The sequence below is a fragment of the Theobroma cacao genome, chromosome 1 (genome assembly GCF_000208745.1).
Source record: "Theobroma cacao cultivar B97-61/B2 chromosome 1, Criollo_cocoa_genome_V2, whole genome shotgun sequence".
NCBI classification, from domain to species: domain Eukaryota; kingdom Viridiplantae; phylum Streptophyta; class Magnoliopsida; order Malvales; family Malvaceae; genus Theobroma; species Theobroma cacao.
Window position 1 is genome coordinate 33,957,042 of NC_030850.1, and position 19,788 is coordinate 33,976,829.

General features: G+C 37.1%; 4 protein-coding genes across 4 annotated transcripts; 2 read left to right on the top strand and 2 right to left on the bottom strand.

Moving 5' to 3' along the window:
* LOC18614027 (ethylene-responsive transcription factor CRF6) lies at positions 2,727-4,716 on the bottom strand. The gene has a single exon (XM_018115225.1). It carries the CDS (start codon positions 4,566-4,568, stop codon positions 3,630-3,632), a length of 939 nt encoding a protein of 312 aa, XP_017970714.1. The 5' UTR covers positions 4,569-4,716; the 3' UTR covers positions 2,727-3,629.
* LOC18614028 (ubiquitin-conjugating enzyme E2 28) lies at positions 6,694-9,831 on the bottom strand. Its single transcript, XM_018113976.1, has 4 exons — positions 9,618-9,831; positions 8,293-8,420; positions 7,875-7,979; positions 6,694-7,163 (listed from the first exon to the last, which is right to left on the bottom strand). Exons 1-4 carry the CDS (start codon positions 9,685-9,687, stop codon positions 7,020-7,022), a joined length of 447 nt encoding a protein of 148 aa, XP_017969465.1. The 5' UTR covers positions 9,688-9,831; the 3' UTR covers positions 6,694-7,019.
* On the top strand, positions 12,299-14,544 carry LOC18614030 (protein YLS9). Its single transcript, XM_018114330.1, has 3 exons — positions 12,299-12,619; positions 12,876-13,638; positions 14,182-14,544. Exons 2-3 carry the CDS (start codon positions 12,908-12,910, stop codon positions 14,195-14,197), a joined length of 747 nt encoding a protein of 248 aa, XP_017969819.1. The 5' UTR covers positions 12,299-12,619; positions 12,876-12,907; the 3' UTR covers positions 14,198-14,544.
* On the top strand, positions 15,628-19,351 carry LOC18614031 (exosome complex component RRP41 homolog). The gene is made up of 11 exons (XM_007051575.2): positions 15,628-16,545; positions 16,683-16,729; positions 16,838-16,898; positions 17,122-17,160; positions 17,247-17,314; positions 17,686-17,764; positions 17,840-17,876; positions 18,189-18,305; positions 18,383-18,468; positions 18,853-18,942; positions 19,118-19,351. Exons 1-11 carry the CDS (start codon positions 16,492-16,494, stop codon positions 19,163-19,165), a joined length of 726 nt encoding a protein of 241 aa, XP_007051637.1. The 5' UTR covers positions 15,628-16,491; the 3' UTR covers positions 19,166-19,351.

Sequence of the window (19,788 nt, forward strand, 5' to 3'; positions counted from 1 at the left end):
CCTACTTGTTTGATTTCACAAAATTAAAATTCGACGTGATGAACGGGTGAGATTTTATCTGATCTCTTCTTTACATGGCATGAGATAGAGATTAGATTTGCCTTTGGGCTCACTGCTTTGTTTTTTTTCCATGTGATGCAACAGAGATTTTGTGGGCCAACGTGTGTTCCTGTAGAACATGTTTGCAATACTTTAACACAGCAAATGTTCAGGAGGGCTCAAGCCCAGTAAGTTTGAGACTGAAAGGGCTGATGACCACTTGCTATTCACGTGATGAGATGAGTCAAAAAGACATCAATGATCAGTCTTCTTCTTGATACTAACAACTAGTAATATAATTTCGAAATAAATTCCTTGTTTTTTCACTTTATGAACAGTAGCATTATTCTTATATTTTTCACTTTCCTATCATCCAATCTTTTCCTTTTACTTTTCCGAGGGCTAGCTGTTGTTTTCCATCTGTAGGTTTGAAAACACTGTGCCTCAAAACTGTGCGGCACGTTGCATGAAGATTGAAGAGCATTCCCATCAGGATTTTTGAATTCTAATTTCTTCTCTAACTTTTTCCTTTCTCTCTAATCTGATTTTGCATCAGACAAACTATTTTGACTTCTAAGTAAACACAAATAAATGTACCCAAAGAAGCTGAGCTGGATCAAAAGCACAACGTGCCTTGCGGTTTGCAAGTTGCAACACTTTTGCATGCAGCTGTTGCCTATCTTGGCTCCAACACATATGGAGTATTCTCACTTCTCTTTAATTAGTCTTATTACTGAATTGAATTCTGACTGCTGCTCGCATGAAGAATAGAGAGACAGTATCAGAGTAGGGCAGCTCATCAAGCCGACAAAAAGCTACAACTTGCAGTTGTAGGCTAACAGTTAAACCCTTTTTCTCTTTTCTTTTCAATGTTTCTTCATACAAGGGCTTTGGGTTCCATGGCTGTTGCCATTAACATGCTAAAAACTTCAAATTCTTGCATAAAATTATATGCCTAAGTGGTAACCAGTTCATCGTAAACTTCAAGGTGGTGTATCATGTGTACGGTAGTAGTACCCGGATAGTGAAAAAGGGGGAAAAGGAAAAAAAGAATTCAATGACAATGTACACATCAAGTTTTGCCTAATTTGGGAAAGGATCCAAATCCTCTCTCAATCACTCCATAAATTCAACAATCTTCGCATGTGAATGTGAGGATATGAACATTCACAAAAAAGGTTTGGTTTAGTAATGCCTCATGTGTCTTATATGAAAGTGTCATGTCGATAAATCTGGCTAAGTTACACCACCATTTTGCAGTCTGTCCAGCTTTTGCTTGTATGGTTTTGGATTTTTACCTTTCTAGTTCCCAGAATCAAAAGCTGTCCACCACAATGAGCAGGTAGAACTGGAAGATGCAAAAAAAAAAAAAAAAACTATGTAACCCGACAAAAACCAAATGCCAATAGTGTCTTCATTTAACACTATCTTTATTTGGTTTTACATACATAGTCTTGATCCATAATTTAAGGATGACCATAGACAAGCAAATTATAAAGTTAGTACTGCTCGTGTCAGGATTTTTTTTTTATAAGCTTTTTAATTATTATTCTACATATGTCGATAATGAGAGTTTTAAATTCTACAAACTGATTAAAATATTATCATGTATTTATTTAATCATTAATCTTACAAATTTATCTTAAGAAGATACACATCAATCCTTTAATTTTACTCGTTAAATTTAAAAAAGCTATTATCGAATATGTAAGATAAGTTTTTTCCTTTTTGAAATGCCTTTGTCCACTTCTAAATCAACTCCTTTTTCTTGATCTCTCAATCTTTGACCACTATGAAGTTTTACTCAAGATTTTTGACGTTACCAGCTAAGTTAACCCGCACCTACCAATTCTGGAAAGCTTTGCGTGAGAGAGAGTGGGGTGTGGGGGGCCACGGCTTCAAGGTCAAAGGTGAAAACAATGCATTGGTAATGGTTTGTCGTTGTTACCATACATCCAAAATCACAAGTGAAAAACAATAAACAGACAAGGGAGAGAGTCAACGATTGGGCTTACAGAAACCAGAGTCGTGCAGCTTGCAAGTGGGTCTGGGTACGGACAGGCCAGCAGGCAGCCAAGTCGCTTTGATTTTGAAATCACGTTTGCTGCTATTATTGTAAATGACTAAATAATCCTTAAAGCCTGCAATTGTATAAATTAGGATACCTACTTTTTTTTTTTCGTAGTAAAACTTTTTGACTGGGGGAACTGAAAAAGGGTCCTCTTGATCGCCGGAGGTTCAAGCACGCCGGGATGTTGCCTGAAAAGTGAACTGCCATGTCTTGGGATTTCTAGAAGAAATGACCGGGCCTAGCATAGGGCGTAGCTATAGCCTATGGCTCTGTGACAACCCCTTTCCAAGATTTGTGCTTTTCAGTACTGTTTTGGTAAAGACTTTTTACGGTTTTTCTAGAGCCTTGGATGGGGCAAAAGAGGGACAGTATCGTGTGTTAGATGCCACCAGGTCAATATCTTCGGGGTCGACACATTTATTGTTCTAAGGATTCAAAGCCCAACCTTGTCAAGGGGGGTTGGGGTTCTCTAAACGAGAATCCCATGGCACCTTGCACTTGTGTCTGTTGTCTCATGAAATGTCCTTGTCAATTGAATACTCTTCTGATTGAGGGTTGAAGCCAAAGCAAAAGCATCGCGAAAATGGTAGAATAACAAAGGAAATGCCTCTTAATGTGGAACAAAACGTGTCTCTTATTCTCTTCAAATATTCTTACATAACAAGATGGTTCACCGCGTACTTTTTAACACCGATGGTGAAATTAGAGCACGAGAAATAGAGAGTGAAAGAAACGTAACTATACATTTTTAGACCATCAAGTGGTAAGATTTCCAACAGGTAATGATATTGTTTTCCTCGTTGGATTAACAGGCTTCTAAACCTTGACGCAAGGAAAACCAAACAAGGGAACAAGTGGCATGGAATTGGACGGCAAGCCATTCTTGAAAAGAATGGCTCCTAACAAAAAAACCCAGAAAGCGTTTATGGCTAACAAGCGTCTAAGGTGGCGAACCGTGGAACATGGGAACCAACTTTAGCTTAACTTGGCAGCCTTTTTGAGTCCCCGCGAGCCAGTGCTCCATTAAAAATTAAAAAAATATCTCACCGACCCCCATCAAATACACAGACAAGGAAAAGATCTAAAGCAAAGAAATGAACAAACCGAAAGAAAAACAATCAGATTATACTCTTTTTTGAATAAAAACCATAACCGCAAAGCACGCTTCCTAGCACACGCACCACGTCCACGCCAATTGAAACGCACACCGAACCTATTCAATTCACGAAAGAAGGGGAACACATACACGAAAAAGAACCCTTGGAAGAAGCAAGAATTTACATATTTGCTTGGCATTTCTTTACACACTGTGGTAGTAGTAGAGAAACACACCTAGAAAGTAGTAGAGAGGAAGTAAAAGACTGCGGGAAATGTATCCAAAATTCCACTCGGAATTTACCATCACATTCACATGAATTACGCTTGACAAAAGTATTTACCAGCAAAAAAGGGGCACCATCTGAACATTTCCAGGGCTGCAACTCCATGGTAATGTTTTGCAGGGCAAACTACACTGATCTTAATAGTAATTATCGACATCCCACGTACAAGACCCAAAATCGACATCTAATTTAACAGAAATATCACCATAATCTTGTTCCAAATTTCTCTCTTCTGGTAACCTCATCTCATCCAAAAATATTGGCGCAAGGTTATCGCAATCAAAGTAATCACATAGAGCCCCCGGATCTGTTAACAAATACCCATCTGATAAGTTAGTTGGTTCTTCCGGGCGTTCCTGAACAGGTCTCCACTCACTTTCGGTAAGCTCGCAAGAGTCATCTTTGGACTCGGTTTGAAGTTCGGCTTCCTCATTGGACTGAAATCTGAGAACAGAAGTAGGTGAACAGAGAGACTGCGATTCTTGGCCAGAATCATACCCGGAAATCGTTTCAAGTTCAATCTCCGGTGACGAAGGTCTCACAGGAGGCTTTACAAAGTTTGTGAGAGCGTCAGGGCCTTTGATTCGAATCGCGGCTCTGTCATAAACCAAGGCAGCTTCTTCAGCAGTGTCATAAGTCCCAAGCCAGACCCTGGTTCGACTCGTAGGATCCCTGATCTCAGCCGCCCATCTGCCCCACGGTCTTTGCCGAACCCCACGGTACTTTACCCCGGTAGACAAACATTGCTGTTGCTGCTTCTTTGATCTGATATTGACTGGATTGCACTTACTATTTGTTTGCTTGTTTTGCTTGTTTGCTGACTTGGAGAAATTGAATGTGGAACAATCTTCGATCCTGATTTCGTTTACATACCTTTTCACTCTATGATTTCTCTCATGTTCGCTCTCGTCGCTAGAAGAATCCGTTGCATCGCCATCGGTGACAGAAATTCTGACAATTCTAGGGGCTTTGGCTCTGGACTCCATGGAAAACCACTTGCTCGACGGCTTCACTAACTTATTAGTAACTCTTCTTCGCTCTGCGTATTTCACTCGGAACGAACTCGCGGGATTCATTTTCCAATATTTTACATCAAAGATGGGATTTTTTTTTTACTTTAAAAGAGAGAATAATCTGTAAAGAAACGATTTTTCCAAAGCGTAATAAAAACCTTGCTGGAAAGTAAAGGGCGAGAGACTAGAGAGAATGAGGAGAGAAACAGGAGAGTTTCAGTTGCAAGGAAGAGTCAAAATGCCGAGAATCGCTGTTTTATAGGAGTATCCTGAATACAAAAACTACTTTATTTTCCTTCACTTTTATTTAAAAAAATAAAAAATCTTAATTGCTTCTTAAATCTGTTTTAAAATTATACTAAATAATTAAGATAAATGATTTAAACAAAAATTAGAGATAGTTACTAGCCGGAGATTCCGGTGACTACCGGAGATCCCAAACGACTCGCCGCATCTCCTTGTTAGTGATACGTGTCCTATAGCCCTCCCTCGAATTAGCTTGGTCCCCAAGTAACAAAAACCTGTTCCACCCTCCGGCGGCCACGTGTGTGTTACGCTCCCACCGCATTGGATGCTTTTCCTCCATAATGACGTTAATTTGCTGCCGCCTGCTGACTAACGGTCACAGCGAGTGAGATTAGTGACCCTCATGCTCACTCGAGAAAATCCGTCACGTGAGAGAGAGAGAAGAACCAGCTCCGTTGCACACGGATGTGGAATCAATCTGTCACGCCACGTCAGCTAAATACTTTTGACTAATCACTTTTAAATATCGATAATAATGCCACTAATTAAAAATTTTTAATGACAATAATCCGTTTACTTTTCTGAGCGCCAAAAACTACAATTGCTTGGCGATGAAGCATCAAGAAAATTAAATCTCCTTAGCCTCTGAAATTACACTATTCTTTCCATATATTGTCAATTGTGGTTGTTGATTAAGAATAAAACAAAGTTTCAGTCAATAGAAAATGGAGGAATATTTTTGTTCTGTTACTGCAAATAAGAAGTTGGCCATATTTTATTTAGATTCTCATAATTCAACTGCACATTGACTAAACAATCAGTCTAAAAAGCATTGCATCCCTTATTATTCTTGTACTTAGAAACAATTGGTCTTCTAATTCTAAGACAAGAGAGTTTGATTAGCAGTTGGAGATATTTGCAAATTCTGGGCCTCTTTTCTTTCCTTTTTTATTATTTGGATGGTTAAGGAAATAAATAAAAATGGAAGGAAACGGCTGGAAACTGAGGCTTGGGGACCAAGGAAAGGAAGCGGAGGACATTCGTTGTACATAGTAGCAGAAGTAGGTAGGTAGAAAACGATAAGACCTTTCCCCTCATTTGTTTTTGTCACCGTTGCTCATTTACTTCACGTGACCATTACTTAATTTTCGAAGACCAACAAAAATAAGGAGGAAGAGTTATTATTATTATTATTAATGTTCCAAATCACGTTGGAATGCTACAATTAAAGACTTTGTAAAACGAGGGATGTCCCTTAGAAGAAGAAGAAGAAGAAGTATGTTCTTTTGGTTCAAATCAAAGTAGCTGTAGGCTAATGTGCAATTATTCGGGTCAAGTCAAAAGACTTTATGAGTGCTCTGAAAATAAATTTCTCAATTTGGCATATCAGTGCGGCAGAAAAGTGGTCAACATTGACTTTCTAAATTTCTAGTACAAACTTTTATAATTATATTTATATTTCTAATAAAAATATTTACTACTTGTTGCAATCAGATTTAAGCAGTCAACATTCGGGGTGATTTAAAACTTTGAATTAGAACACAAGCATAACGTTATGAAGTTAGGCGAAGTTACATATGTAACCATCATTTGCTTTTTCCAACAAAAAAATATGAGTGAAAAGTTAAATATGCAGAGAGTTCCCCAATAATCAATCAGTTCCAAATCCAGCAGTATTTTATGGACCCAAGCATCCTACGATCAGTACATAGTGGGCTTTCTCTTTCTTTCTTGTCTTGGTCGTTTTATTTGTCTTTCTTTGTATGTTACTATTTCGGCTCAGTGTGCTGCACTTGTCTCGTCACGGCTTACCACGTTCGATCATCAAGAGAAGGAGCGGGTGGAAGTAATGAGTTTATACAGAATTAAACCAAAGAATTCACAAACCGGAACCAGTTCATTAAATACCAGATCAGCAGGAGTTACCGTGATAGGATCGAAATCGGAAGAGTGTGATAAGCACCAAGTTACAGAGGGATAAGTTCATGCTGAACAAAACAGAAACTAGCATCAAAATATAAGCACTTGATCTTAGTCCCCAAGAAAACAAGAACAAACAAACATATTGAACAACATTAACTGCTGATCTTACAACAGTTCCAGACATCAAGTGCAACACCTAGAACATCTGCCAGCTTTGCAAGCTGAATGATAATAATCTATTCTTAACTTTGTCTATTACAGGAGCAACGACAACAAATGCACGCTTGATTTATACACAATGGGTAGTACGGAGCAATATCCTAAAAGCTTTTACCAATTATCAAACTAGCCCATGGCGTACTTCTGGGTCCAGCTCCTTGCAGTTGACTCATACTTGGCCCTGTCTGTCTTGTACATATGAGCAATTTCCGGCACCAGGGGATCATCAGGGTTTGGGTCGGTCAGGAGGGAGCAGATAGAAAGCAACACCTGAAAGAGGAAACAAGAACCTTTCCCACCTTCTTAAAATACAGAAATGATTAACTAATCGAATGGAATGTACATATTTGAACCCTCCCACCCGCCAAAAAAGAAGGCCTAAGAAAAAGAAAGAGTTTCCAAAAATGCAAAGCTGATCTAGGGGGCAGTTTCCTTAGTTAAATACCAAAAGATGACCACATGGTGGAAGCTAAATGATGCTCGAAAGACTATTTTGAACCATCTAATTTCAACCTGTTACATTTTAACAGGCTGTGTTAGATTAGTTCAGGCAGAAAAATGAGTCACATCCAATCACAAAAGGTTGAGCAATGAAAATGTACAATTTGGTGGGAACAGCCCACATAGAATTTTGTCCTGCACAGCTAAAAACACATCTCAGCATTTGCCAATAAGATTCTCAACCTACAAACAGTGCTTCATCAAGCAAGGAGCTGGGAAGAGTTTTTGATAGACAAAATTAGAGGTCATTGTTGACAAATTCCCCGGCCATACAAGCTTAACAGATAAGATGAAATTTTCTATTCAGAAGGAGCTATATTGGTTAAATATCATGGCCTCAATTTTTACAGTGGCTGAATAGCAATAAGCCTGTCTAATATTCACTATCCTTTCTACCCATACTTCAAATACAAATGTTTATCTTGGACAAAGTCAAAACTATTGGGCATTAGATTGTAAAAGATTGTTTAGAGTTGAAACCTTAGATATAGTCAGGGCTGGACTCCACTGCTCCTTTAGTATGTCAAGGCATATACTACCATTGCTGTTGATATTTGGGTGAAAAACCTTAGTTCTAAATGCAACCTGCAAGAAACAGAAGAAGAGAGGAGACAATGAAACAAAAATAGATTAAGTAAAATTCATTTCATAGCTCTACTAACACTCAAACCCATCCACCACAATTAAAAAGAAATAAAAAAGGAAAAGGAAAAACACTGCTTTGTTGTGAGCTGCTACATTATTTACACTTATGGATAAAACCACATATACGAATGGACTCAATAATGTCCGTAAAGCATGGTTCATGATACTCTAGCATGAAAAGTTGTAAAAGGTAGCTGCAAAATAAGTATAAAAAAAGCAATAAACATAAATAAGATTAGAATTTATCCCTTACCTTAGGTGGTTTAAAAGGATAATCAGGAGGAAAATGAATTGTCACTAGAAAGACACCTCCAGAATAAGGGCTGTCAGGGGGGCCCATTATTGTGGCTTGCCAATGGAACATGTCTTCTGCTACAGGACCTGTCAGCATATAGAATACGTAGCAATATATCATGCTATAACCCCATAGCAGAGAGAACATAAAGCTCTTGTTACTGCATCCAAGAATCCCATCAAGAGAAACAAGAACTCCAAATTCCAATATCCTAAATTAATAATACACACAAGGAACTTCAAACACAGAAAATAAAGCCTTGAACATCTTCCATCACCACTTTACTAGCTAAAGTGTGTCCACATATGAACCCTTTAGGACCACATCCCATAACTCAAACATGAATCTTGCCATTTTACAGGCTTCAATACACATATTTTCATGGTCATTCTGAGCTAAAAATCCTATACATTAACCCTTCAAAGTAGAACTTATAAGTATTCAAAAAATAGAAACAGGATTAAGGAAATAAACACTCATAGTAATAAAATAAAGAACTTGTAAGTAATCACAAGAGAAATTGATGCATGAGAAAACAATTACACAGAGATTGACTATGCTAAAAAGGGTATAATAATCAACCGTTTGATACCCTACAAAGCACCCAAAAATCTCATCTTAGCAAAAAACCTTAAAGTACCACCTGATGCTGCCATCCTTAACCTACTAGATACATCATTAAGTCAAACCTTCATAAGTGGCGGCTACATTTCAACTGTGGAAAGACATACCATTCACGAATCCAAACACCAGGTAACTACGGTCATAACACAATCAAGCAAGAAGAAGCAACAGAAGAGCATTGAAGCACGGCGTGTATATCACAAAAAGTACAACCAAATGATATATAAATTCTCATGAATTGATTGTTATACATATACAAAGGTTGACTAAGGTTATATTTTGCAGCGAAATAACCCATCCTTCATGTACTATTGCCACTCGCTTAAGCGGTCCAAATTCCTTCTTATCATGGTAAATAACAACTCAATTGCTACATGTTTTTGTCACATAAAAATACAACAAGAATCAGGATTTCAGGTTTTGATCTCTCTAATTTCAGCCGTATTTTTTATCTACGAATCTTTAACCACGGTTTGTTATAGGAACACCATAAAATTACTCATAAACAAATACATGGAAGGAATAATAAAAGTATATATCTATAAATATATCAACAACCAGCCATCCATATTAACAAAAGGGTATAGATCAAGCTTCATAAGAAAATCACAGAAACGTTTTATAAAAAAAAAAAAAAAAAAGAAAAAAAAAGATGTTACCAGCGCTGCATGAAGTGGGAGGATCTTTCTGGAGATCCTTGAGCTCCTTCAAGATCCGCTTCGACGCCATCGACAGAGTCCGAGGATCGTGTCTGATCTACGGACAGAACTCTAGAGAGAGAAAAATAAGGAAGAGCTCAAGAGAGATAACAGGGAGGAGGAGAAGTTGAAGAAAGGAAATACGGTTAAAAAATATTAAATAAATAAATTAAGGGGAAGGAATGTACATTAATTTGCAGTTAAAGACAGAATTTTACTGTAAAAGCTTTCCCTTTTTAATCACTGTAAAATATTAATCCGGGGGAGAGATGTGGGGTCTCCTAATGAAAGCTACAAACGAACGAACGAACGGCTGTGGTTGGGCATGGTTGGTTTTATGTCTGATTGGTCCCTGAGTGTTTTATTGAACCCGTGAATGATGGGTCGGAGTTCGGGTGCCCTGGTTTTGTAATTTTGCATGTGCAAAAATTGAGCCTTTTGTTTTTTTATTTTAAGACAATCGTACAAAATGATTCCTTCCATGTTGCTCACAAATGAATGAATCTTTGATTTCTGAACACAAACTCTGAATCAAGCTTGATGATTTATATACCAATTAATGATGGTATTTTCACATATATTAATGCATACTTAATTTAAAAATTTTATTTTTTTACATTTTTAATTAAATGCAAAAAATGAGTGAAATTAACATGAAATACAAAAAAAAAATTTTGATCTTTGGAAAAAGAAAGAAGATGTAGTTATAGAAGTAGAACATTCTGTATAAAGGAGATGGGGAAAAACTAGTAGCAACCATGGCTATCTTTTTATTTTTTTTAATGTTTTTACATGTAAGAACCTATATTTGGATAGAATAAAATGATATGAGAAATATATGGTAGTACCTTATTCCTCAAAAAATAAAAAGATTCACATGATAGTTCAAATTAAAGTCAGACAAAAATACAAAGAGGCAATCAACCATAACCCAACTCGATTGGTTTGTACTACCAAATCACAGAAACACGACATAAATAAGCCATAATTTCTTAGCTGGAAGATTAATAATGCAACAATTTCATGAGTAGAGTAACCTATCACAATCATCAACAGGTTGCCTTTCCTTTCCCATTATAAACCCTTCCTACTTTACTCGCATCAGAGTCATCATTCGCTAGCTACACCCAACAAACAAACAGCCTAAGTTTCTCAGTTCAACCAACAACAAATATTGCCACAAACCATTCACTGAACCACAAAAAAGGAGGAAATCTAAAGATAGTACTTATAGACATGATTTTGAGTTTTGTAGCATCCAACTCTGACTAATTAACGATAATATTCTTCAAACTAAGGAAAGGCTTTGGGGCTATTCATTTGCCCTATTTTGAGAGCGACGTGTTGACTGTTCTCTAATTGAAATTATATGCAATTTGTACATGTGAGAGCAGTTCTGCAACCAAAATCTGTGATCGTGGTGCTTCACGAATCACACGACGACTACTGGAATCGACGCAAGGATTTTTGGTCAAGCATCCGCGTCACATCCTTTTTTTTCTTTTCTTTTGTGATTGTTGCGTGGCTATTATAATCAAAGCCAAAATCGCTGGGAAGGTGTGGAAGTAACATCAAATTACTATTTACAAGTGACAATGAAGCTTTAACTTACATCAACACTGAAACCCCCCCCCCCCCCCCCCTTCTCTTCTAGTACAAGTTTGTGTACAAAAGATTGGACTGTGAAAGATTATTTTCTTCTCTCTTACATATTGTCTGGTATTCAGTTTTCAGACAATGCACAAACACCGAACATTCCCTGTTGTACCTCCAGACATGTTGTGTATGGTTCCATGCCCGAAGTAGGGTTGGTTTACAACGGATGGACAGGAAAGTAGCTTCTCCTAACCGCGAAGGGAAGAAGGGGAAATCGGTGGCAATGACATATAGGGGTTTGTGAGTCGGTGGAGTTTTTGAAAACGACGAAGTTAGTGGATAACGGCTGGGACGCTCCTGCCCCACGTGGACGAACATGCGCTTCCATCCAACCCCACCCATCATCCCCGGACAGACCCTCTTGCAAGTTCAATGATAAAATGAAGGGAAGGATTTAAGATTAGGAACATAACTGTTATTCATTTATGCGAAATCAAAATTCCTGATGTACTGCCAATGTTTATATTTTACAATGTAACATTATTTACTACTTATGAAATAAAATGTATAGCAATTAATTAAGTTATCATTTCCTTTTCATTTTTACCAAATATAGCCTAAAACAATTCAACATGCCATGAATTGTTTAAGGAGCTTACAACTCATCAGTGAAAAGAACTTCCAATTTATATTAAAACATTTGTCTGAGCACAATGAGTATGTTAAATGACAAACATAAAATTCACATGGATTGTCTTTCAAAACAGTACAAATACCTGCTAATCTAATTCCTGCTCACTTACAGTTTGGTGGCAGCATATTTTTGAGTTGGAAATAGAGTTGAATTCGTTGTAGCCAGTATTGCAGAGACCAAAATACAGCCCCGTAACTGAAAAAGGAAACGGGTAGAAGACAAAAGTAGAAAGAGAAGTATCGAAAGACTTCCAGCCATGTCAGCATGTAAGACGCCGCGCGTGAATCTTCCCAGCTGAATCCATGCCACCATTACCCAAAGCTCCCCAAAGGCCAAACCCCTTCTTCCCATAAGAGACAAACCTCCCTTCTCCGCACCCATCTCTTTTATTCTTTCTCTTTCTTTGCTCTCTCTCTCTTGTTCTCGCAATTTTAGCTCCTTCTCTCGTCTGTCCGTCTGTCACATTTCCAATGACTTTGTCTCCCTGATCCGATTCTCTACGCTTTCTGCTTTTATTCTTTCTTCCTTGCATCACAAACAAAAATTCTCCTTTGTTTCCTGTTCGGCTCTTCCCCCTTCCAGCACAAAGCTCATCAGATCTCTGTATCATTCAATTCACTCATTCATCACTTTTCCTTGGATATTGCAACCCTGTTGGCGTATTTCTGATAAGGTTCGTGTTTCTACAATTCCCAAGTCTTGCATTTATATCACATTCACGTTTCTTTAGACTCTTCACCTTTTGCCTTATTTCTTATGGGTTGCTCTGTTTTTCGATTTTCACATTAAAATGGCAGATATACGAATTCCCTTCGTTCATCATGATTAATATTTGTTCATTGAATTCTTTCAATTATCCCAAATTTGTCGATTACGAAAGGAAGCTCTTTCTTTCTTCATTCCCTGATTTAAAATTTTCATTTTCGCAGCCCAGGATATTTATACTTCTATTATCCAAGCAATGTCCAAGCCTCCTTTGAAACCGGTTCTCCAAAAGCCACCTGGATACAAAGACCCAAGCGCCCCGGCCGTCAAGCCTGGGTTTAGACCACCGCCACGAAAACCGGTTCTCCCACCTTCTTTCCACCCCAAGAAAAGGAGGGGTGGCTGTTGTCGCGTTTGCTGTTGCTGTTTCTGCATCTTCTTTTTGATCCTCATTCTCCTCCTCCTCATTTGCGGCGCCGTTTTCTACCTTTGGTTCGACCCGAAACTCCCCGGTTTTCACGTCCAGTCAGTCCGGATCTCCCGCTTTAACGTCACCAACAAACCTGATGGAACCTACCTCGACGCACAAACGACGACGAGACTCGAAGTGAAGAACCCCAACGCAAAGATGACGTATTATTACGGCAATACGGAGGTTGACGTCAGCGTTGGGGAGGGTGGGGATGAGACTGAGTTGGGAACGACGACAGTTCACGGGTTCACTATGGGGAAACAGAACACGACGAGTTTGAAAGTGGAGACAAAGGTGATCAACAAGCTGGTGGATGACGGGGTGGGTACTAGGCTTCAGGCTCGGTACCGAAGCAAGAGTTTACGAGTGAGCGTGGAGGCTCGGACGAAAATTGGATTGGGTGTGGCGGGGTTGAAAATTGGTATGGTTGGGGTTACCGTTAAGTGTGACGGAATCGCCCTGAAACGGCTCGACGGCGGTGACATGCCTAAGTGCGTCATCAACATGTTAAAATGGTAAGACAACGTTAAAAAAATTCTCATTGTTTTAATCGAAACAAAATATTTATTTTGCCGTTTTATTACAGCAGAATCGAACTTATTAGTCCATTAGTTAAAAGTTAATGACATTAATCTCATGCTGATTGTCTTTTTGTTCAAGTGAAAAGAAACCCAAATTTTCAAAGTAGATATTTTGCCTAACGGCCTTGGAGGAATTTAATGGCTGAAACTATTGATCTTTTGTTTCTACATGACTTTGGTCATTGAGTGTTTCTTTGACTTTAAGAACAAAGAAGTTCAAGTAATCAATCCCATTTAGATTTGCATTCGTAAAATTTGTTGATCATTTAACTTGGGGTAGAGGGGAGGGTTGGTTCAAAAGCCAGATAATACTTTCTTTTGGCAGTGAGCATCACGTCAAGAATATGGCATTTTTTTTAATACAAATCAATGTCTTTAAATCATGAAATATAAATAAATATGCTACTAGTACTGTTAACTTTTCTCATTGATAAGTTTCACTGTTTGACGGAGATGGTTGCTTTGCTTTGGTTGCAGGCTCAACATCCATTGATACTGTTCACATGCATGAAAGCTCCACAAAGGGTAGAAAGCCTAATCGATGAGACAATTCTTCAACATTTTGTATCTACATTGGATTGTAGCTAGTTTTGGCTTCTTTTTTATTTTCATTTTTCTTTAGTTCTTAATTTTTTTATATATAAATTACAATAATTATTTTTACTACTATCATACATTACATATACTTGTGGAAAATGAAAAGGGAGATCCAACCCCAATTGTATCATTTCATATAACAGCCTAACGGGTTGTCCATGTCTGAACTTTTGGCTTCTTCTGATGTAATGGGGTACATATACGTCCCATTTTTTTATTTATGGGGTTGAATTTAAGTATTTATTTATTCTGGGTGGTTGATTGATTAATCATTTTTCTTCCTCCTTTCTTTTTATCTGTTTTTGGATTGAAAGTATCTTTTTTATTTGGTTGAAGTGGGGTTGGATTTGGTCTTGGATCCCTGACCGACCTGACAAATTGGCATTTGGCTTAGTGAGCAAATGAGAATTAATTAAGGTGTAACATCCAGGATTTCCTTTTGGAAAATGAGGTGTCACGTTCAACTAAAGGTCGGAAGAAAATATTTTCATGGGCCACTGATGAGACCACGGCTGCCTCGTAAAGTAAGGATAAGCATGAAAGAGATTTGGTATCTGCTTTTCTGTCCAAAAAGACCGTAATTTTCCTATTAAATTAATGAATTACCCAGATCCTCCACTAACCATTAGGAATCTTGTCCTTTTTGCATTCAACTAGATCACTTGGAGTTGACAGCAACATAAAAATTTAGCCTTGGTTTTGTTGTGAAATGCTGAATTACCGGCTTGCTTTCATTTGAAAGTCATTTCTTCATTGACAAGCTGGCTGGAATACAAATTCTTGTCTTTGGAGAGATCAGGGGCTCGTTGAGGCTCTGTTTGGACACACTCCAGAGTTGAGAGGAGTAAAAATTGCAGAACCAAAATTTAATACTTCATGTAAAAATGAACATTTCTTTTTGAAATAAAGTTAAAAAATTAATGTAATGTTTGGTGCCTTATAATATAATATGCACAAGAAATGTTATCACAAAAAATATAATTATTGAGAGGATAGAATGATGCAAGTCAGGCCAAACCTCGATTATGAAGGTCCAAAGGTTTGATACATATAACAAAATATTGATTAAAATATTAAAAAATAATATTTTTTAAAAGATTAAAAAAAAATATTACAGTATTAAAATATTTTTCAAAATTATCTTTAAGAAAATTTCTTCATGAACGTTAAGTAGTTATAAAATATATTTAATTTTTAAGTTTCATTTTATTGTTAATTTCATATTTTTAATTATTTTATACAAATAAATAAAGAATAAAAAGCTTAGTTACAAAAAGATAATCTCGTGACTTTTAAGCCCAAAAATAATTAATCCTAAATAAAAAAAATTAGGTTCTGCCTTCTTCCTTTCCCGACCAAAAATCTCTCGTTCTCTGTAATTACGTTGCAGGTTCTTTTCGTCTCTTTTCTTCTTCCATTGTTCCTTCTCTCTCCTCTGCTTCCTTTCCTGTTTAAACAACTCTCCTCTTTCCACTTCGCCTCCAATTTCTCTCTCTGACAAATCCATTCTCCCTCTCTCTTTTTGAGTTCTAAAATCCTTAACACAGAGTCACCAACACCACCGAGCTTTTGTTTTTGGTTTTGAATATGGTTTTTTGGTGGGTTACTTTAGATTGTGTTTTTGCATGATTTACATGTTTGTGGATTTTCTTTAGGTATTGATGAGTTTTGGTTATGGTTTGGTGCTTGTGGATTTTTTCATGAATGTTGGATATAATTTTTTCTCAGATTCGAATCTAAATTTCATGCCTTTTTTTAGCATATTTTGTTGTTTCTGCACTAGGACAGGACCAGTAACCCTCTCCACCCTTTTTTGATGTTGATTTTTTCATTTGTTTTTCTTTTGGTCTTGACGCTAGAAAGAAAAGTTAGATCAAAAGGAGGTAAATAATGGTAAATCAATTTTTTTGTACTTTATTTTTTATTATAATGTAATAGCTAGGCCCATTTTCTTGTAATAAAGGCAGCGAAACGGGCCACCGAGCAGCTTGGCTTTGTTTTCGACATAGGCCCGAACCCATGGAGCAAGCCAGCCACCAGTTAGTTCCAAACGACAGAGTCTCATAGATCAAAGGCAAAACCCTGGAGGTTTTGTCAAGGGAGAGAAGAACGACAGTGTCAGTTCTTGCCTTTATCATCAACAGTTGGTTGTTTGTAGGTTCTTTCGGGTGCAAACCTAGCTTGGTAAAGATGGAATACGTGAGCCCTGAAGGACTCCGCCTGGACGGTCGCCGTCCCATGGAAGTACGTACCTTGTCTCTCTTACTTTTTATTCTAATTTTTTTATATTTTTATTATTCTACACATTTTTATCCTCTTAGCCAATATTTTCTTTCTGAAATTGCTTTGTGTTCATCTTCTTTAATTTTTTTCCATCTCAGATGAGACAAATTCGTGCAGAGATTGGTACTGTGGCCAGAGCTGATGGGTATGTGCCACACCCATTACTTGCTTAAGCTAATCTATTTACTTGAAACATTTTGTACCTAAAATCCCGACCTTTTTCCCTTTTTTTTTGGTGAATTTCAATATTAAGTTCTGCTGTTTTTGAGATGGGCAACACCAAAGTCATTGCAGCAGTATATGGCCCTAGAGAGGTAACCTTTTATGAAAGTTCATTGCGTAATATTATTACCCATTTGTAATGACTCTTGTTAGTTTTATATTTTGATTTGTGGATATATTCATAGTAGTGTTTAGTTTGTCATTGAAAAGGTGTCTATTTGGATTTGTTGTGTTTTGAATTTGAGCTTCTGTTGTAAATTTGTAATGAGATGTTGGTTTGTTGTATCGAGAATAAATGCTGTCTATGTTTTCCAGGTGCAAAATAGGAGCCAACAAATTAGTGACCAGGCACTGGTAATGTTCTTTTGATCATAGTATATTGGAATTTTGTAATTGTGACTTGAAAAGTTCTTGGTTTTCATATATGTGATGGATCTTAGGTGCGCTGCGAGTACAGTATGGCTAATTTTAGTACTGGAGATCGCATGAGGAAACCAAAGGGTGACAGGTTATCTACATTCTTTTTATTAATTCTGAATCTTGTTACATTAGTAATAAAAATTACAAAGTATTTGTGCATGACTAATTTGAGAAGGGCTTTAATAAAATCAAAATCCAATGTATTGACTTAATCCAAAATATAGCTACTTTGGAGTCAGACAAGGTTCTTAATGTTCCACAAAGAAATGAGGTTGTTCTGTCAAGTAGAAAATCCTCAAACGGTATCATTATCCATTACCACAAACGACACAATGGTGGTATAAAATCATTCTATTTATTACTCAAGTAATAAAAATTACAAGACTAAATTGACAGATATTAGGTTTATGAAGAACAATTATATGCTTATTGATATAAATCTTCTCTTTCTACACTTAGGCGGTCAACAGAGATATCTCTTGTCATCCGTCAAACAATGGAAGCTTGCATATTGACTCACCTAATGCCTCGTTCTCAGGTTTGAATTAAATCCCCATGGTATAGCCCAAACTGGCATTTCTTATATGTTTTTCTGAAGATTTTTTTTTGTCAGATAGATATATTTGTTCAAGTTCTTCAAGCCGATGGAGGTACTTGAAACTTCTCCAAATTTCTTTGATCATTAGCATCCTTTCCTTTTTCATTTTATGCAATTACAAATTTATGCTCCACTCCAACCATCAACATCTGTTTGTGTGGCATGAATCCACATTGGTTTCTGCTTTGATTTCATTTTTTCTATAATTACTCTGCACTCTCTTTTTTAACTTGGGTCTGGAATAAAGCTTGTTAAAATTGTTAGATTTCTGCACTTGTCTATTCTACTTGCTAGTTTGTTTTCCCATATCTGTTTGGGGGCTGAAAGAACAAAGGAAGCATAAGCAGAATTAATGTGTCTGCAGGAACTAGATCTGCATGTATCAATGCTGCGACTTTAGCTCTTGCAGATGCTGGGATCCCAATGCGTGATATTGTCACTTCTTGCAGTGCTGGGTATCTAAATAGCACTCCTTTGCTTGGTAAATTCTTCTTCTTTTTTAAACTTTTCCCTTTTAATTCCCTTTGAACAATTAATTGATGTTTGTCATATGTACAGATTTGAACTACATTGAAGATAGTGCTGGAGGCCCTGATGTCACTGTAGGAATCTTACCTAAGTTGGACAAAGTGACTCTTCTTCAGGTTCTCTATGACTGTTTCCTCATTCACCGTTTTAGGCTTTTAACTCAAAAGATATGTTAGTTAACATCATGGACTTCTTTTTTTTTTCCTGCTTCTGTATTAATAGAAGTTTTTGATGTTGCAATATGGTTCTGTGTTTCAGTTACATGGTAATGGTATTTAACAACCATATATTTGAGCTTTCTCTTTGCCTAACTTATGTTTTTCCCTTTACTGGAACTTATTTTCTGGTTTACGTGAGACTATTATCCATCTAAACTAACAACTATGAATAAACTTTTAACATTTCTTTATTCTCAAAAATTAGTTGAGAGGTTTTTTAGGGCACTGACTACTAGTTAATTTTTTACTGTTAGAGATTCATATTTTTTCTGTGTATTACAGATGGATGCTAAGTTACCTTTGGATATCTTTGAAAATGTCATGGGACTTGCAACTGAAGGCTGCAAGGCTGTAGCAAACTACATTAGAGAAGTAAGGACACTTGTTTACCTTCTTTATCTGCCTAGCTCTCCATTTCTGTTGAACTTATCTGAAATTTTCCTGTCCATGGTTTGCATGATACCATGCTTGGCAACATCTATGCAGTTCCTCTTTCTGCTTGCGTATAGCTTTATCAAAGTTAATCAATAATTGCTTTGCTTGGCAGGTACTACTAGAGAACACCAAGCAACTGGAGTATCGCCGCGGTTTATAGTTTATAAGCAGTGTAAGAAAAAAATCCACCGATTGTTGACGTATCTGATCAATTTGACAAAATATACTGTAGCATTGTACTAATGTTCAGATGCTAAATCTCTATTCCGACTTTTGATCTTTTATAGACCATTATGATTTGTTTTTTGGGGCTGAAATTTGGTCTCTTATTATTATTTCTTTTCTGTTATATTGTTTAATTTATCTTATTAATATGTTTGATTGGGTTGCCTGGATGCCGCTGTGGGGCCTGGTTGTGGACTTCCATTCCTCCCATCATTAAACCATGATGGATGGAAGGAATATAATTTCAACTTCCACTTAATCTCGTTGTGAACCAGCTGTGCCTTTGTGATTTTAGCAGCTGTACCATGGGAAGCAATTATTATTATTATCTGATATGGAGGTGTGCACATGCTTTAACAAGCGGCACGGAGTCTTCCTTGAGTTCCTACTAGGTTCAATATAGCAGCTAACCTTTTCAGGAAAGCTTATCATGTATTTGTTATGGAAAGCTAGCATTTCGTTCCTCTCTGGCGTTGTCTTCCATGGTCTTGATAAACGAGTAGTACTGGTAAACAAAGAAACTTTTGATGCCAAAGAATTAAAACAAAAAAGAAAAAG